This window comes from Taurulus bubalis (assembly GCF_910589615.1).
Source record: "Taurulus bubalis genome assembly, chromosome: 7".
Lineage (NCBI taxonomy): Eukaryota > Metazoa > Chordata > Actinopteri > Perciformes > Cottidae > Taurulus > Taurulus bubalis.
The window spans coordinates 14,748,609-14,762,975 of record NC_136595.1 but is presented as its reverse complement, the minus strand read 5'-3'; the positions used below and the strand labels follow the sequence as shown (position 1 = coordinate 14,762,975).

The following is a 14,367-nucleotide window of genomic DNA, read 5'->3' as shown; positions in this document are numbered from 1 at the left end:
GCTACGTCTCTTCGTCTGTTCATGGATGTTGGTGAAACGTTGGCTTCCCCTGTCGCCCGGTCCCTTCTGTCTTGGCCCAGGTAGGTGCGTACTGTCCCGTCCTGCTGAGTTTCCTTATGATGATTCATTTTTCAGGCTGTTCTGATTTGATCTACACCAGAAGTTGCCATTTTGAAAGTTCCGTGCATGTTCAGCCTTCGTATGTCTTCGTCATTCCAAGCTTAGATACGGGACGATGGAAAGCTTGAAGGCGTTGGGAGAAATATGGCGGATGTAAGCCGTCCCGTTTTCGTGATGCACTGATCGATAACGGAATGCAACCGAATATTTGACCAAAACACGTTCAGAAGACCGTCATCAGCAAAATCAATACGTTCTTCGATTTCTGATGGTGAATTGATGATTCTAACTGCCTGACAAAGTATGTGACATTTTCAAACGAGCGCTTTAAAATGCAACATACGTTAAGAGACTCTTAGGACTCCAACTTTACTTCTCACTATTGCTTTTTCTTATAGATCCACTAATCCAATAATAATGCATGAACCTAACAAATAACATTTTGTTTGTTTTGGTCATCATTAAAACAAATCCTAATTTGGGACAGCATGTTTTTCTCACTTGCAAACATAAATAGAAACGTTGATTCTCAATGAAATAACCCGGTAGAGTTGGATGATATTGAACATTTTGTTTTTTTATAAGAAAGTATAAAAACATTAGAAAATTGGTTTAATGCGATAAAGATCATATGACTTCGTCGAAATCAAGTTTAGTGTCTTGTATCGTCTCAACAGGATGTGGACACAATGTCCCGTGAACATCGCTCCACGAAGACTTAATGGCTGCGTACCATTGGAAGTATTTTGATGTCGACGCCATTTCGACACCGCTTTGACTTTTGGTCTGCAATATTTCATCACTCAGTAAATTTAGATACCATATACTTCTTTTGTAGAAAGAGAACACATTCTAAGCATTCTGTTTATTAACAGCACTGATACAAATAAAGTAGATTTGAGTCGTCACGTTATCTGTATTTTTTAAGCTTTTGTCAATACCTTTGATACCCTATAAAGATGCTGAGAAGCATTAGTTGAACATATTTTGTAAATGAGAAAACTATTTAGTACAAGAAGTTAAATGACATTACTGTTTTGTTTTTTTTCAATTACAGTGTAGTTAAGCAACTATGACCTCTTGTTTTTTTTTGTTAAAACCACGTTTATTGTAATGGGATCAGATCAATAATGGTATGATATATATATGGTATAAATAATCTGACCTTTAATGAAAATATATTTTGATGACAAAGCTACAGTAATTTTACTCTGTGGCGCAGATGATACCCCATCTCACATCTCTCATCTCATTGTAAAGGGTATAGGAGGATAATAAACTGCTGACTAACCCAGATGCTTGGGAGAGGAAGAGGATTTAGTCACAGTCCCTTGAATTCTTTAGCATGTAATGGATTACATGATACAACACTGTACAGTCATTATAAAAAAAAAATGTAATACCGACTTCCTAAAAAGCAAATCCCATGACATCCTAAAAGGCAATATCCAATACTCTCTTGTACATTCTCTGTAACATATAATCTGCCTAAATCTGTTTCCAGTGCACATGTATTGGCAGCATTTCTGATACAGCCAGATGTGTAAATGGATATAAGATCCAGTATAAACGTGATGGAAAAATGTCAGTTGAAAAATGTAAGAATTCAGATCCTCAGAATTATTGTGTTGAAATCAGATAACTGTGGTGTTGAACATTTTGATGCATTAACGTGCAGGTAAAAGGCAATGATTGAGTTTTTCTAAATGTGTTTTGCAGGATAATAATGTAATAATAATAATATTGCCATCGATTCAATTAAAACATTTCTGAGCATGAACAAGTCTGCAGCATCAAGCTGTAACAAGTTTGGGTTTAATTGGCAAAAATAGCAAATAGGGAACAGATTTGTGATACAGTGCAGATTATTAAACCATTATTTGGCCAGATGTTTGCATGCAAAAACGCTTATTTCCCAACTCTCAGCACTGATTCTCACATTCTCTTCTATATTTGTGCATTTTTTTGTTTTAGGTTTTCCGACATGAGATGATACGCGAGTCCTTGAGAAGGATATCAGACTTCAGCGCTTCAGTCTGTTCCTCTCCGGTGGGTTTACAGCTCAATAACTAGTGTCAAGGTGCCTATGACGCAGGCAGTCAGCTGTTCAGGAACAAACTGTGGTTGTTCTGGGTAGCTCCAAGATATGAATCCCTTTAAGCGAACGACTGTGAAGCAGAACAGAGAAAACTCCCACTGAGTACTTCAAGTGAAAACACAATGACGCCATGTCATCACTCTGCTCTGTGATGAAGTTCAACCGGGGATTCAGGCTGAGAAAAATGCTCTACCTCCACAACACAGGGCAGCCTTGAGCTCGACATCGTCCCTTCTCTATCCCTCAGCCATGAGTGTAACAGTAAGATGATAGTATGTGATCAACAGCGCCGTGGCACCCAACATCCTGCTGCTTCTCCAACTCAATAAAACCTCGCTGGAATATATTCAGTCTGTGTTGTGAAAATGGCAGAAGAGGGTTTCCAGCTCAAAGCGCTAAACTGTGCAGAGGACAATGAGCTCCAGCACGCCGACTTCCCAACGTCATCACTAGCATCCCTCCATCTCAGAGACGACGCTGTGGTCATCAACGAGAGCACCAACCATATGGGGGATAATCCTGAGCCTCATTCTGTACTTTCTGTAATGTCATCACCGCTCAACCAATCTCAGCAGCAGACAGACACATCTGAGGCTACGAGGCCTGAGCCTTCACCAGCAGTTCAAGGTAAGACCTCGTGCTATGCTACGCATTTTTACACATCGATACTATATATATATACTGATATTACTTTGATCATCATAATTGTGATATATTTGAAGAATTGTTGTAAACGGATGAGAAAATCATGCAGAACCAATCTCATAACAGAGATGTTGGCTTTGGTAAAATGTCTTCTCGTTGTTTTTAGTGCAACAAAGTAGAACATTTTCCATTAAACGTCCGCTGCATTTAATCAGACATTAGAAATTGTTAAGACATTCTTGTCAGTCAGCACTGAGTACATATATCTGTCAGTTTGTGTCATCTGTGTTGATACTTGCAACTTTTACTCCACTAATTTACAGTAACTATATTAAAACCTGAACATCAATGATAGACGGTAATCAAACATTTACAACAGAGTAGAAAAGTTAAGTTATTTCAGTTATCAAAGCCTCAGGGAGTAAAAGCCACATGCACTTATTCTGTCTTTTGGAGTCATGCCAAGGCCTGCATGGGTATGAAACATTAAATGAGTGGGTATGCAAATTCGATTGTTCTTTAATGCAATACTGTGTTCATAAAAAAAATCTAAAGGAGAAAGTCAACTACAAAACCAATTGCAGAAACATTCAATTGATGCCAAATTAAAACGTTGTAGAACTCAGTTAATAGATTCAGCAGTTGGAATCACTTTACTTTGTAATATTGGCTCAGTTTTAAATAAATTCAATAAATAAGTATCATATGTGTTGTCTTGTTAGTACTTGACAATGTCTCCTGAATGAGGACAGGGTAGTATTTTAATATTCTCACTCATTCATTGTTTGTGCACATATTGTAAAAGCGTCAATACTTTATAACCTTGTATATTAAATCTTTTTTGTGTTTTTAGGTTTGTTTTTTAACATCTGCATAGAGATGAAAAATAGCCTCTTGGCTAACTCTGGCGCATTTACAGAAATGTTTTTATTAAAAAAACATTTAATTGACCGATTTTTTTTATGACCAACAGTCGAAAACAAAATATTTGCTAAATTTACTGTCACAATTCGATTAAAGCCTCTTGGATTAATGAATTATCAAAAAAAAAGTTTACCTAACCAAGAATTAGGTAAACTCTAAGAGAAATGTCAGCAGCTGGGATCACGTAGTTTCAAAGGCTTAGTGATCCGAATGATTCACCCAGATTCAACATTTATTAGATGCAGAGCTTTTCTTAGGTTTCCATACTAGGCAGGTTCTGACAGAGCTTCACTGTTTGTAGATTCAGGGTTAATGAGTTTACACACTTTCTAATTTTACTACAGCATATGTGATTCCTCCAACATACAGTTCTATTTGCAGCAGCAATTTAATGCATCTTCAAACATACCAAGTGCTGAAGGGATGAGTTACATCAACTGTTAACAGCACGCCTCTCACATACTAGTAAACACAAACAATTCACACACAAATGAAATGCCTGACAGACAGATTCCCACCTTCCACGGCTTTCTTAATACCACATTAACACACACACACACACACACACACACACACACACACACACACACACACACACACACACACACACACACACACACACACACACACACACACACAAGGACAATTAACACAATCAGACACATCAACATCAACAGTCCTTCATGCCCATGGCATCCCGCTGCAGACAGCTGCTGTTTGTTAGGCAAGGCGAGGCAAAGCAAGGCGAGGTCGAACCCTAGCAGAGTCTGGCTGTTGAGTCTGAGTGTTGAGGAGTGCCCGTTCTGGTATTTTAAGCAGTCAGACAGTGTCACCTGTCAGCAGACTAGTCTGGACAAACTCTCCCACATGGTGCAAGACGAAGTAACACAACGATATCTCCCTCTGGAGTCCCTGTCGGTGGGCCAGCAGTGTGTGCTGAACCACCGCAGAGTGCAGATCGCTTCATACAGATCACCCTTAACGGACATTAGGAGTAACACTGGGCCGCTGTGTGGTTAATGTTGCAGAGTTCTGGGAGCCTGAGATGGGCCAAAACGACGGTGAGCCTCACTCTTGCACCCTGACAGCGTTCCTGCAGGACCTTTCCTCCCCTGTCGATCCCGATGATATGTTTGCTGCACTAAGAGCCAACATTGTCAAGGAAGGAGGTAATCTCAAGCATCTCTTTGTTCCGCTTGTTAAAAGTATATCACATCTTTTGTTGCTTATCTCATCACGTTTGTTCTAAAATAAGGGAAAACATAGCACAAACTGTTTATTTAATGCCTCTCCTGTTTTGAAATTTAGTAATTTTCATGATTATGACAAAAGTTACCTGTTGTTGATCGTTAAGAAAAAAGAAGGTTATATAATAAGTAAAAACTGATAAAAGGATCTTTGAAACTAATTTCAAGCCTGATGTCTCCAACAACCCAGAATTAATAATAATATTACCTTTTTTAAATTTTTTTATCAGAGAATACTTGGTAACCTGCTTTTGATTTTCTTTTTATTACACTATTTTTGTCTTTGCTATTCTGTATTGAAGCAAATGTTTTTTTGCCTCTGTGAAGCTCAACCCAAGAACAACGTAACCAAAGCAATGGCAGCGTGCAACTGCAGCTCTGATGACCATCTGTCTGATGCCGAGTGGTACTGGGGAAATACCTCGAGGTATTGAATATTTTCAAATGGCATGCTGAAGATATAATACTAATATAGTACAGAACATTAATTTGTTTTGTTTACAATATCAACATTTGTTTAAATATCAAGCTTTTGAAACCAACTTTGTTTGTAAGTTGTTTTCTTAAAACTATACATGAACAGTTTGAAACCTTAACGGCCTTCTGTGGTTGTCCAGAGAGGAAGTCAATGAGATGATGAGACACACTCCTGATGGCACGTTCCTGGTCCGAGATGCTTCCAGTAAGGTCAAGGGGGAATACACACTCACACTAAGGTAAGTACTTTTAGCTTCTATGTGTTGTGAGCACATGCAAAAATCACATTTCAACATCTGGTTAAGGGCTCTGCATGTGTAATAAAGTATTTGAACTGGTAACAATATAATTATTTTCGGTACTCTGCATCTCGTGGGAAGGCCACGATCTCACCGAATCCAAAACATGTAGTCAGAGGTCAGTTATTATTTCCTGGTTTCAAAGTCTAACTTTGGTTGTCTAGTTTCAAAATCTAAATTTAGTTTTACAGGTTTTACACTGTAACTTTATACATTTCTGTTTCTGTTTTGTTGAAACACGACAGACTAGGTTTCAGTTATAACGCTTGGTTGATTAGAGCTTGGCGCAGCGGTCAGAAACATAACACCTTTTTTTACACGTGTTTTCCAGTCATTCATCTCACATCTGTCTGACAGAAAAGATACACTCCAACTTTGATCAATGCTGTCTACACCGTCTTCACATTTCTGAAAGATGACACTTTGTTGGTTTGTTGGTTGTTGGAATCAGTAAACGGTCTGTACAGGACAATGCATGTATATCAGTGGCCCACTAGGAAACATGTTTGCATGTGCAAAATTCATCTCACGCTGATTCCAGAAGTGTGATTATGACCGACTGCTGCTTTCTACAGTACAGTAAATATATCTTGATCCAGCAACATCTGTGTTGAGTTTTGCACCCTCATGACATTTTTTAATCATACACTATAAAAGACATCAAGCATGTGAAATTTCCACATAATAAAATTTTTAAAAATTGCTGATATTTGCTGATCAAATATCAAATATCAAAAATCAAATATGTTTGATTATATTGGCTGGGTGGTTGAATAGAGTTAAAAACCCTGAAAACAGAATCTAAAAAGTGTGAAGAGACACATACACTAACACAGAAGTCAAACTAATAAAATAGAAAAATACTATTACTGAAAATTAAGATATTTATTTGACTAATCAGCCTAAAAACGTCACAGTACTATAATGGTGCTTTTACACCGAGGTCTGGTTCAAACAAAGTTATTTTCCTGCTAAGTACGGTTAATTTGGGCTGGAAACTGTTTATTGAACCCGGACAACCGAACCAAGACCACTTGTGTGAGGCTCAGTGTACTTAGTCCATTAAAAAGTGTGTGACAGCAACACCAACAACAAAAAACCTGAATCATCACCCTTCAAGATGCCTTTTTGTCCTGTCACAACACATGGTTGACTTCTAATATTGCGTATCATCAGTTATTTCTTCGTGAGCTCTTTGAGACACCAAAAAACATAAATATACACATCAGAAGCATTTAAGTACTGTCTAAACGTCACTCAGTAACCAGAATTTGAAACAGATGATGCAGGATGACAATCACCAAAAGTCCAATCAACGAGATACCCATCAACCTTTTCAGTATAACTTAATGTCTATTTTTTTCCCCCTTGGTCCGGACCAAGCTCCCAGTAAGAGTGGTAGGCTCTGGGCCAAATTGAACAGTTACCAAACGGTGGAATTACAATTTTTGGGTCCGTCATGGTGGCCAAATAAACTTTTCCCACAGACTGCCATTGGGAAATGACATCTGTATATCAATTTCCCAGTATAAACACATAAATAGCCCTTATCATTAGGTCCTAAAAGTGGTAAAATCCAATAAATGTCTTAATAGAGTTATCTTCCTTTCCTTTAAAAATGGTTTCTCCTAGACAACTTTCTAGTGATGCTTTTCTGAGGATCAGGGGCCTAATTGGTGTTGCACGCATTGGTAGCTTTTGTGACAGTTATGCTTTGACTTTTGTAGGAAAGATGGCTCCAACAGACTGATAAAGATCTTCCATCATGAGGGGAAGTACGGCTTTTCTGAGCCACTGGCCTTTACCTCTGTGGTGAACCTGATCCAGTATTTCCAGAATAAGTCTCTGGCCCAGTACAACTCTAAACTGGACACACAGCTACTCTATCCCATAACCAGATACCAGCAGGTGGGTTTATGAGGCCTTGAGCTCTCAATGTGTGTATTCTTATGTTACAACTATATAATAACTGAATATACAAAAGTAAACCTTTGCAGTTGTATTTATTGTAGAAGTTTGTTGTTATTGTTGTGATTTTATTTGAAACTATGTAGGCCTATATGTGATTTTGGCAGCATCAGCGCTAGAAACAGGGATCATAAATGATGAGTTGATTTCAAGGATGCTTTTAAATGTCTACATTGTTTGTAATATGCCTCAAACCTTCTGTCATGTTCAGATCAGATTGAATGAATAGGAGCTTTAAAAATGAACGTGGTCCTTAACATCTTTCAATATCTTCTGGTATCTTTCTAAATATCTTAATCTATCTAAACATTCTCGTCTGTAGCAGCAGATTGCGATTGATGTTGACATTGATGCAGTTGGAGAACAGCTGAGGATATTTCAGGATCAATACAAAGAGAAGAGCAAAGAGTATGATCGTCTGTTTGAGAAGTTTAACCAAACCTCTCAGGTACTACAGTAATCATTGAGACTTCATTTTACTCAATAAATCCGTTGTTTTATTGGTTAAAGTAAATATTTTTATTTCTAAATGCTTTACCACAACTAAGCCTGACTGTCAGGCCTTGGAAGTGAAAGTAAAGATTTGTTGCCTTTCCTCCTCAGGAGCTGCAGAGCAAGCGGACAGCCATCGAGGCTTTCAGTGAAATCATTCGGATCTTTGAGGAGGAGTGTGAAACACAAGAACGCTACAGCAAAGAATACATCGACATGTTCCTCACATTAGACAGCAGTACACAGTCAGACAAGTATGCTTCACAATACCAACCCTTATTTCCCTTTTTTTCCCTTTGTGTATTATGTTTGACTAATTTTCTGAAGGCAAAATCGAAATGAAAAAGGTCCTCACCGCTGGCCACGCCCACAGCAAACCAGCAGACTTTGAATTGTTAACTGAAGTTGTTAATCTCCTCTTCCTCCTCTTCCTCTTCTTCTTCCTACTCCTAGGATTCAAAACAATTCAGATGAGCTGCAGTCGAGGGTAGAGGAGATCCACAACAGCAAAAAGAAGTTGGAGGAGGAGCTGAGGAGGAAAGCGTTGGCTCACATGGAGGTCGACAAGAAAATGGACAGCCTGAAGCCCGACCTAGTGCAGCTCAGGAAGATCAGAGATCAATACCTGCTGTAAATTAAACTCTTTGGCACCTTACGTTCGAGATTTTTGTATGTTGTCAAAACAGTGGAGGCAGGTCTGGGCTTGGGCCGTCAACAAGTGGCCTAAATTTGAATATTTATTTGAATAGTAAAAAAAGAATAACATAAATTTGAATAGAAAAATTAATATTAGATTGTGAACATGTTTAATGTTGTGATATTTACTGGAAATACAAACAATATAGCAAACAGCAAGTAGGATTATTTCATGTGATCTTCCTATAGCCAGCTGATGTTGTAGTGAGATGGGGAGGTATCGTGCAGATACCTCGCCTTTTTTCATTTAAATATGTCTTGAGTACATGAAAAGCACAAACAAGGCAGAAAGTGTGCAGATGCACAAAATAAATGAAATTAAGTGTTTGTGATAGTGACCACACTCTCTTGGATGTACAGTAGCAAGCAAGTGTATCTCCTTACCATTTGCATATCAGGTGACTCAAACCCCAGAGCATATCAGAACATGACTCTTAATTAGAGTCTAGTAATTATCATTTTAGTCGGTCACATACCAGTTACACAGCTGAGTTGCAAACATAGAAAAACCAATCAGCTGTTGTCACAGCTGTGAATGTCCAGTATGCTCAGCACAATGCTGCCTGATGGGAAGACTGTGTCTTTCAGTTTTAAGTAAATTCAAATGAGCAGATGTGTCCTGCTGAGGTTTTGTAAATGAGAAACTCTGCAACAAATAAAGCAAAACTCAAGCTCTGCTGTAATTATGCATTAACACAACTCTTAAGGTTTTCTTCGTAAAAGTGCCCCTATTTCACACAAGTGTGCTGTGGCAGTGTATAATGTGACTGCTGAATATTAAAAAAACTATAATGGACAATGATATTATTTGCATAGCTTTTCTATCTTGTTAGAGAAACCTTCTGTATCACCATATGGCTACTTTTTTACTGTGTTTTCTGCATGTTTCAGCTGGCTCACCCAGCAAGGCACCAAGCCGAGCCAGATAAATGATTGGCTGGGTATCAGGAATGAAGAAGAAGAGTGAGTATCTTCATTTAACCTGATCAACTGAGCCTAATATATATATATATATATATATATATATATATATATATATATATATATATATATATATATAGTGTATTAAAACAGAAAATTTATAATGTACAGTCATATATTTTACTATTTCAACAGTGCTTTAAAATACTTCTTTACTAATCTAACCTTTCCACCTCTCCATCGTCCTTTAGCCCGTACACTCTGGAAGAAGACACACACCAGGAGGAGAGGAGCTGGTACGTTGGTGGTATGAGAAGAAAGGAGGCAGAAGAGCTGCTGAGAGGGAAGAGGGACGGGACCTTCCTAATCAGAGACAGCCAGACTCAGAGAGGCTCCTTTGCCTGCTCTGTTGTGTGAGTACCATCAGATTTGCATCTTTCAGGCATGTCAAAATTATACAATTTTGCCTCTTTAATCCTAATGCATCATACATACACAACCTATCCTGCATTGGACATAACGATATAACCCCTAACACATTCATATCATTATTATTATAATAACTATAATCAATATATGTTTTGTCTCATGCAGTGTGGACGGGGATGTGAAGCATTGTGTGATCCACAGAACATCCACAGGGTTCGGCTTTGCAGAGCCCTTCAACCAGTACCCATCGCTAAGAGAGCTGGTCCTCCACTATCGGCACACATCCCTGATCCAGCACAACCAGCAGCTGAATGTAACCCTGGCCTGGCCCGCTCTCAGCCAGCAGTCCAGCTGAGACACACCAGCATGCCACCCTGATGGCACTTTCCCAAAGCTTCACTATTTCCACCACAGATGCATCAACATGGACACTGTTACCAGGCTCTGACAAAGTACCGGTTCATGTTGTCACCGTACTTCACCAGAAATGGTTTCAGTGCTCCGATCACAAAAAATCCCACCCTGGTAAGATGTCACAGCAAACAAAAAAACATTTCTGAACAACAGTCACTCAAATGCTTCGCTAAATCACGTGGAACAGATTTTGAATTGCTTTTCTCTTGTAGTTTTGAGGCTGATTAGTTGATTGTCAGCTTTGTTAAACACAACGGTTGCATATTGACTTCAGCTCTGAGCTAAGCTAGCCAATTTATTTTTTAAAGCTATTATTCCTAATACTAGAAATCCCATTTGCTCGCCATCTGCACACACAGCTTGGAAAAAAACACAATTGGGATTAAGTACTTAGCTGAATTTAACATTGAACTAAATCTTTGTGGCAGTACTGAAGTAGTACTGAAATACTTTCTCCAGGGGATCACAGTACTGTCAGCCAGTTTCCCCAACTTTGATACTTTAACTTGGTTAAGTTAAAGTACAAAGTTAAAAACTCGTTACATAATGACAATATAAGTGTACCACAGGATACTGCTCTCAAGCTGTCAGAATACTGATACTAAACTTTCTATAAGTAGAACAATCAAAGCAGAAAGAGATAATTTGGCTTGCTTTTTCAAGTATAAAAATGATGGTATGTTTCCCTGGTGGAGAGAAATGTATCCAAGTTATCCACTAATTCAGACACTAAATTGTTTTAAAGTAAAGCACAAGAAATCATAAATACTTAAACAAGCAAATGTGAAGTTTCATAGAAGTTAAGTCAGGGTGTGCATCAGCCAGCATCCCTCCACAATACATATCTTAAATCATTATAATCAGTGCAGTTGCAGTGTTTAAGGTGCTTCTTGGAAACTGAGCTCAGGATGGGACTCTGCACTACCATGTCCATGTGCATTATGGGTAGTGTAATATATAAACTGAGGTGACACACAAGCACTTTATCCAAACAAGACAACCAGAACACACATAAGCACAGAAATGAGAGTTGGAGATTTGTGAGACACTCATTTCACATATTGATGTTGCTGGTTGGAAAAAAAAGTTTTTTTTCAAGTGGAATATAAAAGTTATTTTCTTATTGTCATCTTCATTATACACTTTTCCACTATATCCTCACTGGACATTACAAATAGGGCAAACAAGCTGTGCATGGGGGACCTCTGCATTGTATTTATACTTTATATCCCCTATATGAACAAAGTTTTTTGTCATTATAGCAATTCAATTATTAGCAGATGAAGATTTTTGTTCAGATACAAATGAGACAATCAAGCTTAACTTCTGGTAATCTGTATATGTGTCTGTTTGACACTTTTAAGTGTTAGTTATAATATATGAGCGGGTATTAACTGTGAAGCAGCAGACATGACGCACAGGCAAATAATGAAAGCATTTCTGTGTGTGGTTTAATACCAACCCAATAAGCACAGTTACTTCAGGATACGGGAGATCATACTGCTTCAGACTAACCTTTGATTAATGAGACAGCTGTATTTAAAGTTCTATATTTTTCTCTGAGGATTTAGCTGAAGTTGGTGATCCAGGAGCTTTGATAAGTCTCTGGATGTGGTGGAGTGTTAATACACAGGTCTTTTAGATTTCGGGTTGAAAAGTGCCCTTAAGTGTTCCTGTTGCAGCCATCATGATTTCTTTGTGTTACTCTCAGGAGATGTCTTGTCCCCTACATGAGTACGAGGTTGGGTGTAAACAGCAACGTTCTGATGAACCAAACACTGAGGTTGTATCTAACTGGATACAAGGCTACAATAGCACAAATATCCTTACCCTCAAGGAGAGTATTATTATTGAAGGTACTTATCATCCGTATCATATTTAAATAATTATATTTTATCGGGCTGGGTATTGGTACTCAATACCTTTAAAAAGGTATCAATGACACCTGCTATTGATCCTTTTTTTGCCCAGATCTAGAAACAATTATTATTGGTTTTGCTCGCAGCCAATCCATAACGAGCATTCTTCTATTTAATGCAACTTGTGATTGACCCGTTACTGCAGCAGCTACAACCTATACTGCCAAACAGTTTTTACCTGGAGGAGAACTGAAACCCTCCAGGGCGTTACGCTTCCTCAACGATGTCGTCTTGCCACTTTGGGTTGAGGGGCGGCATTATTAGCGGTAAACGCTGTATGAGCGCTGTTCAGTGCCATCTGTTAGCTAGCAGTGGGACATACACATCGCTTCAGTTCACGTGATGGGTATTAAATGTAGTACTCTGTTGGTATCGGTATCACTTTGAGGGTACTGGTATTTGGTACTGGCCTCGTAACAATACCCAGACCTAGTATTCAACTATTTTCAAGTGATTGTCAAATAAACCTTATTCCCACAGCAATATAGCTAAAAAGATATGATTTAAGCTGTGGATCAAATAAAGTATATTACGATAAAATGCGACAAAATTATGATATTGAAATTCACTTGTTTGATTAATGTTGGAATACAAGAGCAGAATATACCTGAATACCTAAAGGAAGTTGTTAACATTTTAGGCCCCTGCGGCCCCCGGGTTAGGTAACTGCTTTGATAGTGGACTGTGTGTGGCGCTTACACTGAGTTACACTGAATCATTTGAACTATTTTTATAAGCAAAAATACAGTAGTTATTAAGAGTGGCATTGTTGGTTTTGGGTGCCCATTAATGTATTTTTTTCCTGTTTATTGGTTACTTTGAATGCACTTCTCTATGAGTGGTCGTATGTCAAACGCTTGATGCAAGTTGCACACTTGGTTCTCAATTTTGTCTGACTGTTTATTTCCATGAAGGGAGTTGAAAAAATGTTTCTCCAATTCCTACTTTGTGGCACTTAAAGGTGTAAATGTTTGATTTTGCATGTCATAATGTGTAACAGATTACGTTGCATTTTTGATGCACTGTTTTGATACCGGTTCAGGTACTATGAATTCAACACCAGCTATAGAAGATGTGTTGTGTTACCTTTCTTTGATGGGTTAGCCGTATTCTGTTTGTTTTTCTGGCTTTGTTTCCATTAATTAATGTAGTTTTCCTTAAATGCGCCTCTCTCAGATCACCTGTCCGCCATACAGGATGAGGCGATTATTGTCAACGCAAATGGAAAAGCGTTCATGTTGAGTGTGGTCTGTTGTGCTTGTGACCACATGAATCTGTGATATAATGTTGCACAGTAGTAAAAAGGTGCCACATTGCACAGGTTGTGGACAGAGTAGATATGGCAGAGCAAGCAGGATTTCTAACCTGTGTTGTTATTCTGTACAGTAAAGAAGCACATTTTGAAATGTTGGTCAGCTGTTTATGCTGCTTTGTAATACTCAGTGCTTATGGGCATGCAGTAGAGTACTCCTGTGTAGAAATAGAGGCTGGGGTCAAATAGTCAAAGACTTAGGAAAAGACATCTGTTACTGTTGATGTGGGGTCTGCTGTGGTGAAACTACAATGTTCCAAAGATGGGACTAAAAGCACATCTTTTACACTTTGCCCTGTCCATTCTTACACTGTTGTTTCATGCTATAAAGAGAGAGAAAGAGAGAGAGAGAGAGAGAGAGAGAGAGAGAGAGAGAGAGAGAGAGAGAATGAAATAGTGTGTTTGG

The 14,367-nt window shown here is 38.4% G+C and overlaps 1 protein-coding gene across 1 annotated transcript; it reads left to right on the top strand.

Annotated features, from left to right (window-relative positions):
- Positions 1-2,583: 2,583 nt before the first annotated feature.
- Positions 2,584-10,671, top strand: LOC306739564 (phosphatidylinositol 3-kinase regulatory subunit gamma-like; the record flags this gene model as incomplete). Its single annotated transcript, XM_079221584.1, has 11 exons — positions 2,584-2,845; positions 4,816-4,956; positions 5,362-5,461; positions 5,652-5,750; positions 7,538-7,718; positions 8,104-8,226; positions 8,382-8,524; positions 8,724-8,900; positions 9,858-9,929; positions 10,139-10,300; positions 10,482-10,671. 11 exons carry the CDS (start codon positions 2,584-2,586, stop codon positions 10,669-10,671), a joined length of 1,650 nt encoding a protein of 549 aa, XP_079077710.1.
- Positions 10,672-14,367: the final 3,696 nt, after the last annotated feature.